General features: G+C 42.7%; 1 protein-coding gene across 3 annotated transcripts in view; it reads left to right on the forward strand.

Annotated features, from left to right (window-relative positions):
• TPPP (tubulin polymerization promoting protein) overlaps positions 1-17,997 on the forward strand; it is a 59,353-nt gene that overhangs the window by 14,714 nt on the left and 26,642 nt on the right. For all 3 annotated transcript variants that reach the window (XM_083583608.1, XM_083583609.1, XM_083583610.1), the window contains exon 2: positions 2,419-2,733. In XM_083583608.1, coding sequence (XP_083439734.1) covers positions 2,423-2,733 — 311 coding nt within the window. In that variant the 5' untranslated portion in view covers positions 2,419-2,422. The remainder of the gene's footprint in view (positions 1-2,418; positions 2,734-17,997) is intronic.

Genomic DNA, 17,997 nt, shown 5'->3' on the forward strand with positions numbered 1-17,997 from the left:
AGACACTCACAGAGTAACCCTTACTCAGATGTAAGTCCTGTTGAGTTTTGCATGGTGTACTCCCTTGGATGTGTACCCAGGATAGTAGCACCTACAGTTTTTGAAATTTGCTGGGGATGTTGGTGGACCACTTAAACTTTTTGTTGTTCAAAAAGATCAAAGTACAGATCCAAGTATATGCTGTACATAACACACTTTCCCACCCCACTCCTTCAGTGCTGGCATTGTCAAAACTAGTGATGCTTTATGAAAGTGTGGGTTGGCGAATGCTTAGGGAGAAATTGGCAGACGTTCCAGTGCCATGTTATGAACATGACAGGCCATTGCCAGGACCTTGACCTGTATTTTCAGAAAAATGAATTAAGTGAGGGCAAAGTGCACATATTCTTGACTGTTCTACAGCCTTCTTAGGTTCCTGAATAGAATTTGCAGGATAGAGCTTGCTTGAGAACTTCTGCTTGTAACATAACTAGTTTGAGACAGTGGTCAGATTGCTGAATGTTGCCTTCATCTCCCCTATGGTTTCTTGGGCAGTGAAGCATTTTTAATGGGCTAGTAATGCCTGTGGATTTATTTTCCAGGCTATCTTAAAAAAGAATAACATGCCGATGGTAATCTTACTGTTGCTCAGATACTGGTATGAATAATTTGATCAAAAAAAAATTATCCTTTTTTATATAAAAAAATACATTTCTTGTAAACAGATTTTGTGGTTTGGACAGCTGGCATGACTGCCTCCCCAGAGTCATTCAGTGCCACTGTCACCTGTATGGGTGGCTCTCACTGCCGCCTCCTCCTCCTCCTCCTGCTGCTGCTGCTTTTGCTGTTCCCTGCTTGTCTGGGAAAGGCTGCTGTGTCATCCGTGGCTTCCCCCCTTGTATTTGGAGAGTACAGGATGAGACCCCATGGAGCAAACTGGGAGATGGAACAGGGCTTCCCCCTCCCTTCTGTTCATCTGCCTCATGGGCCTTTGCACGGGCCCCTATCCTGCACTCATATGCTGTTGCTCACACTGCCTCACCTGGTGCAGGCGCCTACTTAAGACTGTTTGCTTGGGCTTACAGAAGTAGAATAACAATTCCCTTGAAAGGAGCTATTGAAATTTTTAAAAATATGAATTGTTTTTCCCAAACTGCTAATGATGTTCAAAATTTGCCCTAAATGCCATCTCAGGCTTGACACTCACACATACATATTTTGCTTGATCTCTCCTTGCTTGAGCTCTCAAAGCTTCCTGGTTGGCACTTGAATGAAAAACGGAAACTGAAAAGCAGATAAGAGATATGAGAGTTCTGTCCATGGTGTTAGGTCTCTGAAGGCTGAGGCCTAGTCTACATATCTGGCCAAATAAAGTAGGAATGAAGATTTTAGCCAGGGTGTGCATGCCTTTTTTATGTTGTTATTTTTCAGATTACATTAAGTATATTTGAGAAAACAGCTGTTCCAACAATATACAACGAACAACTTGACCTGGTCTTTTTACAGATTTGTGTCATGCTGGATAATAAAGTTTCATTTGATTATTCTAAAAGGTCACACCATATTTTTTCATGGGTATTGCATGGTTTCCTGCCACAGTCCAAATAATTACCGTATTCAATAAGTATTTGCCATGTGCTATAGAAAGAAAATGGATTATGCTTGCCTCTGGCTGCTCCAACTTGTCATGCCAGCTTCTCAGCCAGTGCTATGGACCACACTCCAGCATACCAAGAGCCCATGCTGAGACCAGCGGAAGCGGCTCTTGGGAGTGTGACCAGTGCAGTTGTACTGGGCATGGTGCTTCTGAAGCGCCGGAGGAGGCTCCACCACTATTGCCCCAATGGGAGGCGGAACAGGGGCACCAGATTTGGGGGCTGCACAGGGTGCCTCTGAAATTTGAGACTCCAAGGTCTGCCACAGAGACCAGTCCCAGTTCGCCAGCATCTGGCTATCTCCATTTGTGCTGCTGTTAATAAAAAAAGGCTAAGAGAGCATTGTGGGGGTGGCGGCAGCTCTGGAAGTAGAAGACTAGCCGAGTAGGCAGCAGCCTAGTTTAGGACATTTTACGCTTGATATGCTGGTTTTCTTCTGCCTGAGAGTTTTTACACAGGGAAGTATGCAATAATGTCCTTCTGTACTGGCATCCTGAAGTGGTGCAGGCCACTCTACTACCTCAGACTGCAGCATATGTAGACTGGGCCTCATTCACTCATGCCAACAAGCCATCCCTCACCTGACGTTGAACATCTGTTTTGGAATTAATACTTTTCAGTTGTGAGAGCAGTTTAAGAGAAACAGAACAAAAAAATGCATATTGGTTTATTTTCTGAAAAGGCCAAAAGCAGGGCAGTTCTGTTTAGATGTGGTCTGGTTTTTGTTTTAATGCAAGCAGTGGCCTACAAAGAATCAACTTCCTCTTCTCCATCTTCTCTTTAGCACAATGGCTGACAACACAAGTAAACTCACCAAGCATGTGAACAAAACACCTCCAAGGTCTCCTGCAGATTCCGCAAAAGAAAAAGCAGCCAAAAGGTTATCCTGCGACTCAAACAGCTCCCACGACGGGGCCAGTGGGCCAGAGCTAAGTGCTCTTGAAGAGGCTTTCAGAAAATTTGCTATCCACGGGGATACGAGAGCCACGGGGAAAGAGATGCATGGGAAAAACTGGTCCAAGTTGTGTAAGGATTGCCACGTGATTGATAGCAAGAACGTGACTCTCACCGATGTTGACATCGTCTTCAGCAAGATCAAGTAATTTCTCCCTCTGCTTCTTCAGCCTTATCTTACATCTCCCCCCCCCCCTCCGATATTTGTATTGCTTAGTCTGTTTGTGAGTAATAATAGGTGGAATATGTTGGTTACATATACCCCAATTACATCATAAACATTGTTTTTAAGTTCTGTAAAACGGGGGGAACACCATTCTATCCTCAGATATTGTTGGACTTCAGCTCTCTCCAGCCCCAGCTAGCATGGGCAGTGATCACAGGTGATGGAACTTATAGTCCAGCAGTATCTGGAGAGCACCAGGTTAGCTCCGCCATGCTTTACAAGTTTAGATTGCACATCTGAGTTTCTTTTTCTGTACTAATTAGCATTCACAGGTTACACATTCCAGGCGAAAATACATTGAGTGATAGCCAACAGTCATACTCAAGAGTCGACACATTGAAATTAATGGCCTTAAGAAAATTAAGTATATTTTAATTGACAAAATGTATGTACTGTTTTAATTAATAATATCAAAGCATAGAAGCATATTAAATTATTGATTAAAATACCAATGAAATCAAGCATTAACACCATGTTGGCATAACATTTATTAAAATATAAATAAAATAAGTAGTTTTAAAACAAATGCACAAAGTTAAAATTATTTGTCTGGATAGACTTGTCTTTAAAAATGCTTTTAAGAGGTGCCAAAAATAATTCTCCGAAGTGTAGGTGCTGCTACACTAAAGCATCAGTTCCTTGCAAGTGAGGAACAAACATTATGTGGCAGTTGTAAAAATGTCAGTTCTGCAGATAGAAGCAGTTGAGCGGGTGCATACAAGGTAAGGCAGTCCTTCAAATCAACTTAAAGGCTTTATATACTAATAGCAATATCTTGAATTTGACTTAGAACTTTAAAAAAAAAAATTTCGACAAGACTAAATATAACCAACCTTGTATATTGGTCATTATTAGCTTCACTTCTGAAAATCTCCCTAATACTATTTTTATTCTGGGACAATTACTGTGCACAGGATATTTGTGTGAGAAAAACTGTTTTGCAGATTAGATGTATAGTGCCTGGTATGTACACTTCTGAACTGTTTTGGAGTCTGGCTTTTGCTGAATATTGTTACCTTTCTTTAAAAGAAAAGGAGAGATAGTGAGAGCCTGGCTACCTGATGCCCTGCAGAAGGAAGGGCAAGGGGAGCCCAACCTCCGCCCATCCCTTCTTCTGAATGCGCTACTTGAACACAAGGCCTGGTTACAGTCTGAAGGTGCTTGATGAAGCTAAGCTAAGCTGAAGCTCAGCAGGCCTGACTTTGGACAGGGCCTCGATGGGAGTAAGTTGGGGGACTGTAGCTTAGCAGCAGAGCAGCTGCTGGGCAGGCAGCTGGTATTGGGTTCAATCCCTGGCATGTTTCCAGGTGGAAGGTGAAAGAACCTCTGAAGAGGCTGCTGCTGCCAGCCAGAGAAGATGGACCAATGGCAGGGCACTCAGTTCTGGCACCTCTCAAGGGGGCGCCATTGCCATTCTAAGAGAACAAGGGAGGTACTTGTGGCAAGTTCCAGCACTGACCAGTGTTCTGACCAGCTTCCTATAAAGGAGAATGAGGTAACAGAATGGACTGTGCTGCCCCTGGCTCTGTGCTAGGAACGAGTTGCCTGGATCCCATTTTGCCATTATAATAAGAAATTGGGGGGGCAGTAGGTTCTTGGGCTTATGGTTAGGAAATAGTTCCTTGGGTTGAAACTTGGCAGTGTAGGAGAGGCGGGTTGAGAATGGTCCATGCCAAACTTGGGTAGGACATGACTTATTCTGAATGAGCTGAATGTTTGATGAGTGATTCTGGCATTTTGACGGGTGATGTCCGTTTCTGCCCATAGAGTTTGCTGAGGTGGACTTAGGAGAAAATGTCTGTGTTTTTACTGGGTCTTTTGGGGAAATGTTTTGTAAGGTCAAAGGGGAACATTTGGTATGGGCTGTTACCTAGTAGCAGTATAACATATTTGTAGTTTTTATTTAAAAGGTACTTTCCCGGCAAATGTTACTCTATGCAGGCAGTAAGAAAATTCTCACACATGCTCAGTATGAACCAGTGTGGTCTTGCAACAGCATATACTTCTGAAAATGGAAAGCTGAGTCAGATTTCCCCTCAGAGCTAATGCCTGTATTTCACTCGAGGAAAGCTGAATTAGGGAACTCCTTGCTGCAAGGAAAACACTGTTTCACTTCTCACACCTTGTCATGAAATTTGTTCCAGGCTCTGTATACCCTTATGCTTTTTCCCTTAGCCTGTTGAAGATGATAATATGATGGAGATCAGGATTGCAATGAGAAGTTTATTAAGATAAATGCTTGCTGCTTATATAAAAATATGCAGTTGTTTGGAATCCCTTATACATATATTGGCTTACCTAATTACTTAAAAGGCAGGTGTTTTTACTAAATGCTAGTGACATTGTGGGTTAAACCACAGAGCCTAGGACTTACCGAATCCCCACGATGGTGAGCTCCCGTTGCTCAGTCCCTGCTCCTGCCCACCTAGCAGTTCAAAAGCACGTCAAAGTGCAAGTAGATAAATAGGTACCACTCTGGCGGGAAGGTAAACAGCATTTCTGTGCGCTGCTCTGGTTCGCCAGAAGCGGCTTAGTCATGCTGGCCACATGACCTGGAAGCTGTACGCCAGCTCCCTCGGCCAAAAAAGCGAGATGAGCACGCAACCCCAGAGTCGGTCATGACTGGACCTAATGGTCAGGGGTCCCTTTACCTTTACCTTTTAGTGACACAAACTAACACTGCAGTATTATGCAGAACTACTCTGCCTGGACCCCAGTCCTTCCATAGTTTGGCTTGTAGTTAACTAAGTTTGCAAATAGTTACAATGCATTTCAGCAACCTGTTAAGTCCAAAGCATGAATCCTATCTGCGCCATAAGCTCAAAAACTGTTTAAAAGGAAGACACTCTTTTTCTCTCTTTCGCTGATTCAGCACTATGGAAGAGTATTAACCTACTGGACAGGATTTTTGTTTCACGGTTTCAAAACTAATCACATCCTTGTGTGGGAGAGGTACAGGAGGAGTACAGAGGAATGTTTCACCTGCAGCTGTCCTCTACTAAAGCAGGGGGCTGGGCTGGAATCACTAGATGGCCATCAAGATCTTTCCCACCTTACCATTATATGTGGATGGTGGTTATTACCAGTTAGGCGCCTGCAGCATGGAAAGAGTGGCTTCAGTTGCATAGGCTCAATGAGTTAGTGCAGTGAAGAGGCAAATCTGGGACTTGAGTTCAGTCTGCCACTATCAGCCATCCAGCTCCAAGGTGGTACAGAAGCTGGAACTAAACACAGGCCAGGACACCATACTGTATCTCCTGAATAATGCATTTTTCTGTAATTTCCCACCATTTTGAAACAAAAACAAAGAATATATATTAACTAGATGTTGAAACTATGAATTCGCATGAGTCTCCTTTCTCTCCTATTGTAGTTACTCCTTATATGGTGAGAGAATCACATGCTTAAATGCCCCTCCCATGAAAAAAGCACTGCACATTGAAAACTAGCCTGTCAAGAGGGGGTGGGAGGGTTCTGGCCTAGTCTCTATCCTGACATGCTAGCTTTCTATCTGCAGAGCCCTTTTATATGTGGATAAATATTCAGATATACCTACAGTGTAAAATGGCGCAGCCCAGTAACAGCTGGTGCATATGATTCGCCGAAAAGGTTATTTTTTGCTTTACTCCTGCCCTTCCTCTTGTCATCCAGTGTGTAGTAAATAGTTGGATTATGTTGCCATCCTCCGTTTAACAGATGTCAGCAGCCTGGATTAAGCAGTCTCAAAAAAGTGTTAAAATAGCCGTCTGTAGCGATCAACAGATTGAGGTCACATATTTTAATATTACACCATTAGTGCCCCATTAACCAACTTCATCCATCCATTGTAAGATAACACAGTATATGCTTCCATCATTTCCCCTCTCTTAAAGCAACAGTCAATAAAACCTCACTTTGGGTTTTCTGGTTTTACTCTGTGGAAGGAGAAATAGGCAGAATCTGACTGGGTTTTTTTAAAATAGTTGTCAAGGAATAGCAAGGAGAAGAGGTTAACAAGGTAATACACAGCAGATTACAGGTGATTTGTGATGTTGTGTGATGCTGAATGAGAACACCTGTGCAGGAGAAGAGAGGGCCACCCAAAGTTATTCTAACCCTATATGCCCAGTGCAATCCTGTTGCTCAGAAACAAGTGTGTAGACAGTATCAATAAATAGTTGTGTTAGGGTGGAGATAGGAGTTTCCTGTTACTGTTCTTGTTTAAGAGAGACAATAAAGTTCTTGTTCAGCTTCCTCACTGGTGTGTCCTGTAAATCTTCCATGACAGTAAATCCTCCTTGTTCCCTGATAAGTGTGCTTATGATTGCAGACTTCGTTGTTATTTTGATTGTGCAAACAATGAATTTGGTACTAGAGAGAGAACTAGGCATCCTAAGAAACTCAACTTTCCTTAAAAATAATATAAATTTCTAGTCCCTAAGGTTGCAATGATGAACATTTGACCATATTTGCTGCTCTCAGAAGGAAGGAGATGACTCTGCACATCTGGAGGGCACTGGCTTCAGGGTTTTACATGGTTCTTTCCATCCCATAACTAGCAAAATGTGATACAAATATTGCAAAACAAAATATGTACAGACACAAATGTATGGAAAACTTCATGCAGGTTGCCAACCAAGCTTTACTCAGAGTAAACCCATTGAAATTAATGGAGGTGAATTAATTATGGCTATAAATTTCAGTGGGTTTACTCTAAGTAGGACTTGCATAGGATACAATCCTCGGCTTTCCTTGACTCAGTTGTGCGCCCCTGATAATACACTGAAACTGACCATGTGTGTATTTTATATCCTGATAGGGGAAGGAGGAGCCAAAATTTTCTAAGAATAGATACGAGGAGCCTATGACATATTGCTTTGGGCATATAAATTTTCCTTTTTATCGGGGTCAGCAACTGTTTGCGGGAATTTGATACTGCAGATATGCCATAAGTCATGTTGCCTGGCTGGTTGTAGTAATCAAATAGCCTCCTGTATAAATACTTTTTTTATTTACAAAGCCACAGCCATGGTGGATGCCACTGAAAAATATGGCCATAAAGTTGCTCATTTGATGCCATTCCTTGACAGAAAAAAATCCAAATATTGCTGCGCATACTGGCATGTTGCTATGGCCACAGGAGGCCTGAATGACATCATGCCCTGGATCTCTTGTGAGTATTTATTTAGAAAGATGTCTCCATAGAAACATTTGTTTGTATATGTGTTTTTCTCTGATGTTACCAAGTGTTACATTTTAAATGTGGGTTTCTGTACCAGAATGCTAGCAACATTAATGTTAACATAAAGAGACACTGTAAATACACTTAGGTCTCTTCACACCCCAAATTAGATAATTGGGGGAAAGAACCCATCAAAAGAATAAATACTGGGGGTTTTTGGGGGAGAGAGAAGTAGTTGTTGGTTTTCCATGGAGTGCTCCTATGGCACACTGTGTCTTGACTTGTGAAAACTTCCACCCATGTTGTCAACAACTCAAGTTCCACTTGCCAGCTGTTGTAGCCCGGTTCCCACTGTACAGGTCACACGGGTCTCTCACCTGAGGCAAGCATGTCTGCATCATGCAAGTAGCTACAGCAAATCAAGTAAGCCAGATGTAGCCGTTGTCCCTGACAGCTGGGTAGGTGGATTTTAGGCAAGGAAGCCTCTTCTGCCCTCCTTGTATCTTGTTGCTTAATACTTCAAAGGGGTGATCATTTCACATTTGCCATTCCTTTAAAACAAGTCCTTTATGAAATTAGTTGGAGGAAAGCTGTGCTGGTTGAATGCTTCCTTATGATCTCTGGAAACTCTGTAAATGCTTTATCTAATAGGGTGAGCTCTTCTTGTGGCTAATTGACATACACTTTCAGCTCTTGAAATGATGTGCTAACAATGTTTTCGGTGATCAGTCATCTGGCTTTCAAATCAATTGATCATTAAACAGATAATCAAAATCTTAGTAGAAATGCATTTTTAAGGAAGCATGAGAAATACTTTGGATGAAGTTGCACTATACCTTTTTAATGTGTTGGGGCTATAGGTTTGTTTTTTGTTTTGGTCTTCTTTTTATTATGTATTTTGAGTTCTCATTTTGTATCTTTATGTTGTAAAGCTACCCTGTGATCTTCAGATGAAGGGTGGTATACAAACCTAATAAATACCGTATTTTTTGCTCTATAAGACGCACCAGACCACAAGATGCGCCTAGTTTTTGGAGGAGGAAAGCAAGAAAAAAAATATTCTGAATCTCAGAAGCCAGAACAGCAAGAGGAATCACTGTGCAGCGAAAGCAGCAATCCCTCTTGCTGTTCTGGCTTCTGGGATAGCTGCGCAGCCTGCATTCGCTCCACGAGACGCACACACACATTTCCCCTTACTTAGGAGGGAAAAAGTGAGTCTTATAGAGCAAAAATACGGTAATAATCATATCCCTGAAAGATCTGGTCTGAGGTTGGGGGTACTTTTAGAAGCCCAAACGGCCTGAAGGGCATTTCAATAGCTGCGGTTTTTGTGCCAGATGTGGTTCTTCCTGAGAAAATTGTATCTTACCATAGTTATACCTTTTTGGCAGGGCCGGCCCACTTGTGAAGCAAGGTGAGGCAACCTCCTCAGGTGGCAGGAACCTCAGGGCGGCAGATCTGGCCTCAGCTTCTGTCATGGTGGCAGCGACAGTTGTGGCGTGCTCCCACCCCCGTTCCCGATGTTCATCTTAACTCCCCTCTTCTTCCCTGGCACCATTTTGTGGTTTGCCTCAGTACCAAACTGTCTTGGGCCAGAAAACAGAAGTACCATACTGGCCCAAATATAAGCCGCACCCACAAATAAGTCACACCTTTAAAATTCAAGGGGGAAAAAGCAAAAAAGGCAATACCTGAATATAAGCCGCTCCCTTAAAATTGGGTTACAGGCTGAAAATTGCTGTGGTTGGTAGAATTGTAACTCTGAGCCAATTTAGGCCTTTGATCTTGCAAGCCCGCAAAAATTATCGTACAGTCGCTAAAATTGCAAATTGCTATTCAATTGCTACAATTCCACAGGCACTCACACCCGTAAATGGCAAATGAACAGTCTCAAGCTTGCAAATTGTCAATAAAACATTACCACTACACAGTGTGGTGAGATCTTTTAAAAGCTATTAGACAAATCAATGGGTGCAAAAGTTCTCATGTTAAGGAATGGCAATTTTTAATATTTATTTATTTTTAATTTCTGTATTAAAATGGTGCTAAAACACCCAATAACCCTGGCCCACCTCCCAGCTGATCAATTTAAAGCCTGTAGCCCTAGTTTTAATCCTGGAGATCCTGGGTGATCGCATACTGCCTCGATATAGTTGGCACCTGCACAGCATGAGAATTGCTTTTGTGTTCTAACCTTGGGCTATACAGTAAATAGATGAAAAGAACGCAGTGCGTCTCTTGAGAGAGTTTGCCTTTTGTGCCAGATACTAAGTGGACTGTCTTTTATAGGGTCTATATTCTCTCCTGGGCTGTGTCTGGGATACTGATGTATGTTGACCTGAATCCGGGAATGTCTGCCATGCAGCTGTTCATGCTATCCAAAGCTGTTTCATGTGCATATAAATCAGGCCTGAATGATCTGAATGCCTGAAAGCAGAAAGCAGGCTGGTCAATTTGCGATTGGTTTTCCCTGCTGAAACCAAGTATATAGAGATCTAGTCCAATGCCAGTTTTCAAACTCATTTGGAGTGCCTGAGCATGGGGATGCCAAGGAAAAATTTCCCCGACTGGCATTTTTTCCAGTTCCAGGAGAGGGTCATTAGCAACCAAGGCTGCAGTCAGCCCCAAATTTTGTTGCTGGAAAACAAACTGCCTGGACTTCCACATGTGATGACAGCAGGTTCTGATGCTGTGGTCCAGCAAAGGAAGTGCAACATAAAGAAGCGTATAAATACAAAATTTATAGGAGAATTAATAACGAGAAGCCAGCCAACCTTCAGCCAGTGTACTGAATCCTTTGCTAAAAGGCTGGCTGTGCCCTGGAATGAGTAGGCTTCCCTCACTTTTTTGATAAATTTTCTTCCACACTATTTTGTGGATGATTCTGAAGAACTGCACTCATTTTGGGAGATCCGTTTGTTGGCTCACAACATTAGTTCTTGGACAGAAAGGATCACAAGGGCCATTCTAGTCCAACACAGGAATCTTTTGTCCAACGTGGGGTTCAAACCCACGACCCTGAAAATAAGAGTCATGACAGAGCTATGTGCTCGTGGTCAGTCTACTGTGACAAGTATACCTAATTGGGGTGGGACTTTTTAATCTTTTGCTTTTAGTTTGCAGATGACAAAGATGTATGTGTGGACATGCTGGCTAGTTAAAAAAAAAAACAACACCTTGTATGTTACCAACTTTGGGGGACTAATTTGTGAGGCTTCCAAAGAGCTTTGCTCAGAATATCATGGGGGTTGCACATTATACTGGGTTTTTTGTATCAGTGATGGCCAGTTTTATTTATTTGCACTGCTGTCGTTATTATGTGGTAAAGTGAGGTGAATTGGATTGTGATGTGCTTCTTATTTTGCAGCATATTTCAGTGGGGGGTAAGGGAGCATGAGTTGTTCAAACCAGCACATCAAAATTGCTTCTACTCGTGTAACATTTGCTCAGCAAATGTGACGCTGTGTTGTGGATACAGGTTGACCTGAAGGCTGCTTTCAACTGCAGAGAGAGTATCCATTAATCATGATGCTAGGCTGCAACAGCTACATGCCAGGCAAACAGAAATCCTGAGAGTAGAGTTACGGCACAAGAATGGAAACATTGGCTTGTTAAATGCTAACCAAGCAACAGATGAACTGAGCACTTGGAGCTGCTTGGGACATGATTAAAAGAGGTAGCAAGGGATCTGGGCCAAAAGAGTACAGTGCAACTTATTAATTGCATCTTGTTACAGAATGGACTGCCATCAAAAAACAGTCCTTGCATGCTTTGACAGAGACGATAATTGGTGTGAAATTTATGTACTATATATAGATAAAGGGAGACTTGTATTGCTAAAGGAGCCGAAATTGATGTTACATGAAACCATTCCTCTTTTGAGTTTTCACGTTGACTTCAATGATGTGGTTAATATCTAGGATTTTATTTTGTTTTTAACTCCGGAAGGGGTAGGAAATGCAGGCATGCACCTCTTGCCCTTTTTCATCTCTTGGTATTTTACTTATCCTATTTGAAAGTTGTAGTGATGTGGGAACGAGATTTTAACTTCTAAAACTATGTACGTAGCACAGAAACTTAGTTTTATGCACTAAGGCCTATTCTGAGAAAGAATAGTAAATAGGACACCTCTAAAATATTGTCCAATTTTTGCCATTTCTACTTGTTGGGCAATTTTGTGAAACCCAGGTCCTCATATGTAAAATATGCAGAAGTAGCCCATAGATCAGACCGTAATCCCCTGTTGCTCTCTTCTTTCTGCTGGGTGCTGGTTTGCATAGGCAATAATTGTGCCTGGGGTCCACCATTGGCCAGACTGACCAGGGTTGCTGGCAATCCAATGACTCTTGGAGGTCCACAGATGGGCCATCCCTACCCTAGAGCACCACTTCAAGACCCATTGGAGACCAGGGTGTGTGGGGTCTTCACTCATTTTCAAATACAGTATCCTATTTCCCTGACCTCCAGCGGTGGACACCAGTGAATGCTGGAAGCTCTCTTTGTTTTTGTCTCTGTTTGGACTTTCCAAAGAATAACTATGTGGGGTTGGGTGAGGTGAAGCTCACAAGGACATGATTTTTTATTTTTTTAAAGAGCTCTTTAATTATAATCATGTTTCCTGCAAAACACTCCCCTGCAGAACAACTGTAGAAAAATCACCATAGCGACCAGTGCCGAGGTGAATTATAGCATCTGTTTACATTTTTAGGTTGCTAAACAGGAGATTAATATAGGAAGTGAAGGAAGCATGGGTGAACTTTTCCTCAGTGGGAAAATGAAGAGGCTGAATACAACAATGGCAGAAACTGAATTTAGCCAGGACACCCGAGTTAGTTTAACTTCCCTGTTTCCATCACAGCATTTACCTGGAAACAAAAGCTTGAGGATCTGAATAACAACACCATTGCCTAACTTTTTATGGGCAAGGTGATTTTCCCACTACAATGCACTGGTAATATTTGAGGGCTTGTTCATATTATTAATGGTGTTGTTTTTTAAAAAACCAACAAAAACTTATGCAACTTTCAGTGTTGTAGTTGAATATTGTTTTTCTCTAGAGAAACCATTTGGTTTGTAAAAAAATGTTGTTTCACATTCTCTACTTCCCTGAGGGACAGGAAGTTTCAGTGAAGCTGTTTTAGAGGCTCAAGTTCCTTGTGAGACTTTGTTCTGGGACATGTGCTGCCTTTTGTTATAAACTACTTATTTACAAAATGTGTGGGTCTCTCACATGGGCAACAACAAGTTTCAGAGCAACACCAGCCAGCTTGCTACCCTAATGTTTCTAGAAGTGGTTTTTGCCGGCCACAGATCTCTTGGCACCTTTAATAAACAAGCTTTACTCTCACATTATTTTTGTTTGTTCCTCCCTCGGGGGATGGAGTCAATTAATAATTTACTTTATTGCAGGAACAAATGACAGGAAAGATGCCAGTTTGATCTGAACAACCCTTTATGTATGTGCTTTATGTGTTTTTATCTTATGCTGGTCTATCATAATTGAGAGAATGAGTATTTGTACGCCCAACTTCTACAGTTGCCCTATTGACTATTTAGCATGTGCTACTTATGGATGTAGGGATGCGGGTGGCGCTGTGGGTTAAACCACAGAGCTTAGGACTTGCCGATCAGAAAGTTGGCGGTTCGAATCCCTGCGACGGGGTGAGCTCCCATTGCTCGGTCCCTGCTCCTGCCAACCTAGCAGTTCGAAAGCACGTCAAAGTGCAAGTAGATAAATAGGTACCGCTCCGGTGGGAAGGTAAACGGTGTTTCCGTGCACTGCTCTGGTTCGCCAGAAGCGGCTTAGTCATGCTGGCCACATGACCTGGAAGCTGTACGCCGGCTCCCTCAGCCAATAAAGCGAGATGAGGGCCGCAACCCCAGAGTTGGCCACGGCTGGACCAAATGGTCAGGGGTCCCTTTACCTTTTACTTATGGATGTAGGTGCTTTTGACAGAATGTCTCCTGATACAATGGGGCAACTCTTTGGTGCAAGATTAGCTGCAGGTCTCTAATTGCCACACTTTTACCTTATGCTGACCTATGGCCATAATAAAGATTCCTCCTCCTCCTCTTCTTTCTTCTTCTTCACCTTTTTTTTAATGCTTCCCCAATTTAAAGCACACGTGCGTGTGTCCGTACACCCTTCATGTAGAAATTTAATAGACCAGGTAGAAGCATTATTGTAATCCTTAATACGCTAGTTTGTACATAAGAAAGGTTTTCATACTGTTTTCTCTCCCCAGATTCCCGCCAGCCTGAAGTGCACAGCCAGAATTTTGATCCCTCCTTCAGCACAATTTGTAGAATAACTCTTAAAATTTCCAGGCCCCTGCATTGCGACATTGGCCACTAACTCTCTCATCTAGGCCTGCTAGAATACTGTGGGTCTGGTTCACTGCGCTTCATTTTTAATCTTCTGGGTGTTATAATTTCACCGGCCTGATAGATGCTCCTGTCCTGTGGGTTCGTCCCACTGTTATGGCTCCACTATTTTTAGAAGATGTCTGAGGCTTCTCTTGGTGTTTCTTGCTGCTCAGAATGGATGAGTACTTGTCTTCTAGTTGTTTGCAGATTCTTCCTAGGCCCCTGCTCGAGATTAGGATGTAGCTGGCCTGGTTTATGCTACGTTCTTTCTGGGCTCACTTAATAATGCTGCTCTCTTTAATTAACAATAAAGCCATACCAGCTATGGTACCCTGCAAAAGTTACTTGGCATCCCCACTCCAAAACAAAAACCATCCAGGTATTCATATATTTAGAAAGTCTTTAATTAATGTTCATTTTCCTTTCCTCCTTATTGGAGGTGTCTTTAACTGCTACTCACAATGGCAAGTGAGGAAAGGTTTTATAAGCTGGAAAAGATTCCAGTTCTTCTTTTATTCTTTTCTAGGCTCTCAGTGTGCCAGTGATATCTGAGATATTTATAGGTTAGCAGTGTTTGTGGATTCTGGAGCACTTTGCCGCTTAACAGAGGAAACAGCTCTAAGTGTGCAATCATCAGGGTATTATATCTCATGGCTCCCTGAATATGTACCTCTCCAATAAATGTGTTTACAAATACACCGAGGGTTTTTGGAAACAAATATTATGTTTTAGGTGTACACATAAAGCATCTTGGATATGTACACCTTAAAAAAATGTGCTCTTATTTGCAAGATTGATGGAGAGGCTCAGGAAAAAATAATGGGTCTAGCTCAAGAATCAACATCTTCTAACTTGAAGGGCATGTTGGAACTGTTAGCGTGATGAATACAAGAGGCTACATTTGACATTTATGACCAAGAACTCCCCAGGTTTTACAGAAATGAACTACCCTCACTGCTGGAGGCAGTAAGCCTCTGAACTGCAAGGGAGGAGAGCGCTGGGGCACTCAGGATTTGCTTGTGGGCTTCCCGTAGACATCTGATTACCGCTGCGAGAACTGCCCTGTGATCGGACCAAGGGCGGTATAGAAATTAATTAATTAATTGAATTAATTAAATAAATACTGGACTAGATGGGCCTTTGGCCTGGTCTAGCATGTTCTTTTCTTCTCAACTCAAAATTTTATATTTATTTCAGAGATTTATATCCCACCCCAGGCAGCTTCTACAACATGGTAAAACAATGGAAACTTAAATAGAAATGGAAAACAGAACAAAACCCATGTGTGTTTGTAAACACCCCTGGTTTGAAATTTTCTGCTGCTCCACAGAATAATGTGCCTTTTGCTCAGCTGAAACGAGTGCCAGCTTGTCCCATTTATGGAGGCTATCAGCTTGTGCTAGGTAGGCATCTAGCATAGCAGTAAAGTGCTGTTCCTTGCAGTGATTTGTGGTACCAGCCAAACGTTCATTTTTTTATTCTGATACACTCAGCTGTAAGGATTATAGGCTTATTAAATTAAAGAAATCAGTACATGGATTGTTTTTTTAGTCAATGGCAGCCTTTTTCTTATTCGTTCATATTTAATATCAATAGAACTCCTAATCTAATGTCCCACAAGATAATGCCTCTCTTGCAAATATATAATAATAATAATATAAATAAATAAATGGAAAGATGAAAATGATGAGCGAGTGGCCTTGTAACAGGACAGCAGGTCATTGTGCTGTTGTTAATCCTGTTCAATTGCTGACTTGCTCTGTGCTTAACAATAGTGGGAAACTATGTTGTTTAAAGAAATGCTGCGTTGTTTGGATGTACTTCTCATTAAACACAAGAGGCCACAGGGCAGTGCATATGAGGCATGGCTTGGACGCTGTCAGCAATCCCTCCACTGGCCTGAGAAATGGCTTCATAGCAGGAAGACGGGCTGGATGCCACTTGGATGGTAGCTGCCATCATCAGTTCACGTGCTGTTGCATCTTACAAAGCGATGTGGCAGAGAAATGTGAAGGGGAAAGGGTGCGGTGGGGATGAGTTAAGAGGGTCAGGAATGGACTACAGTAGCAGCTTTCCCCCCCACTTCCTTCCTCTGAAGGGGTGCAAAAAGCCAACGGCCTATAACAAGCGAGTAGTGAGCCACAAAATTCCCAGTTAGGAGCAACCTATTTAGATATAAAAACTTTATCAAATAATTGTTATGCTAACAACAACAATAACATGACTGAAGACTCTGAAATAAGATGTAAAAAGTTAAAGGTAAAGGGACCCCTGACCATTAGGTCCAGTCGTGACCGACTCTGGGGTTGTGGCGCTCATCTCGCTTTATTGGCCGAGGGAGCCGGCGTACAGCTTCCGGGCCATGTGGCCAGCATGACTAAGCCACTTCTGGCAAACCAGAGCAGCACACGGAAACGGCGTTTACCTTCCCGCTGGAGCAGTACCTATTTATCTACTTGTACTTTGACGTGCTTTCGAACTGCTAGGTTGGCAGGAGCAGGGACCAAGCAACGGGAGCTCACCCCATCGCGGGGATTCGAACCGCCGACCTTCTGATCGGCAAGTCCTAGGCTCTGTGGTTTAACCCACAGCGCCACCCATCTGCAAATTCCACCATGATTAGAGTGTTTTCAGTACTAGAGTACCTGAGAGCAAACCATTCATCTGAGAAAGTGATTTCAAAAATGAAGAAAGTATGGATAATTTAAGAGTATACAAACCAAAATATGAGAGCAAGCCTGAGCAAATGAGCTCAAGATGTTGGACATATTATTTCCATAGAAGTCTGAGAGAAACTCTGGAAGCAGTTCTCATTTAAATGCAAGCTTAACAGAAAATTGCTTTAAGGTAATGTTGAAATGGTACCTAATTCTAGCAATTCTAGCAATGACCAATAGAAGAAATAGTAACTATCTAAAAACATGTTGGGAAAGAAGCAGGAGGCTAATGGTATATGTGGTGGAAATGCTGTAGAGTGCAGAAATATCTAACAGGAATCAGAAGTAGGGAGAGCGCAGATGAATACAGGTCCTGCTTGCAGACTTCCCGTAAGCATCAATGGAGAACAGTGGTCACTGGAGAACATCCTGCTCGACTGGATGGGCCTTTGGGCTGATTCTTCAGGGCTGTTCTTAGATTTCTATGTTCCCAATGCACGTGTTTCAGATAGAGCGTGTTCCACCTCCTCATGCACTTCCAGAATGGTTGGTTGATTAGGATGGGGAGCCGGTGGTTGGAATACATTTCCTAACATCCCTGACCGTGCTGGCTGGAAGTTGCAGTCAAGCAACATCTGGAGGGCCACTTCTGGAGGGCCATTCCTGGCTTGAGCGCTTAGTGGCACAATGCAACAGAAACAGGCAATATCCATCTACAATGCACAGTCTGAGGCATCTCTAGACTTCTTGCCGGGAGCCCCTTTCGTCCTCCGTTGGGCTCCCTCTGTCGGCAGGGCCCTCCTGACACCCGAGCTCCACTGGGGCCCTCGCAAGAGCAGGAAGCCCTTTCCACCGCCCCTCCCCGCAAAAAACCCTGTGTTGCTGCCCAGTCCTGCCCTGTGAATGGCTGCTGCCCTCAGCCAGGGCTTGCTTGGAAACCTCTAGTCCTGTGAAAAATAAACTGGGCTTATTTACTTCTGAGTTTAAAAATAAAAATAA

The sequence above is a fragment of the Podarcis filfolensis genome, assembly GCF_964270895.1.
Source record: "Podarcis filfolensis genome assembly, chromosome: 13".
Lineage (NCBI taxonomy): Eukaryota > Metazoa > Chordata > Lepidosauria > Squamata > Lacertidae > Podarcis > Podarcis filfolensis.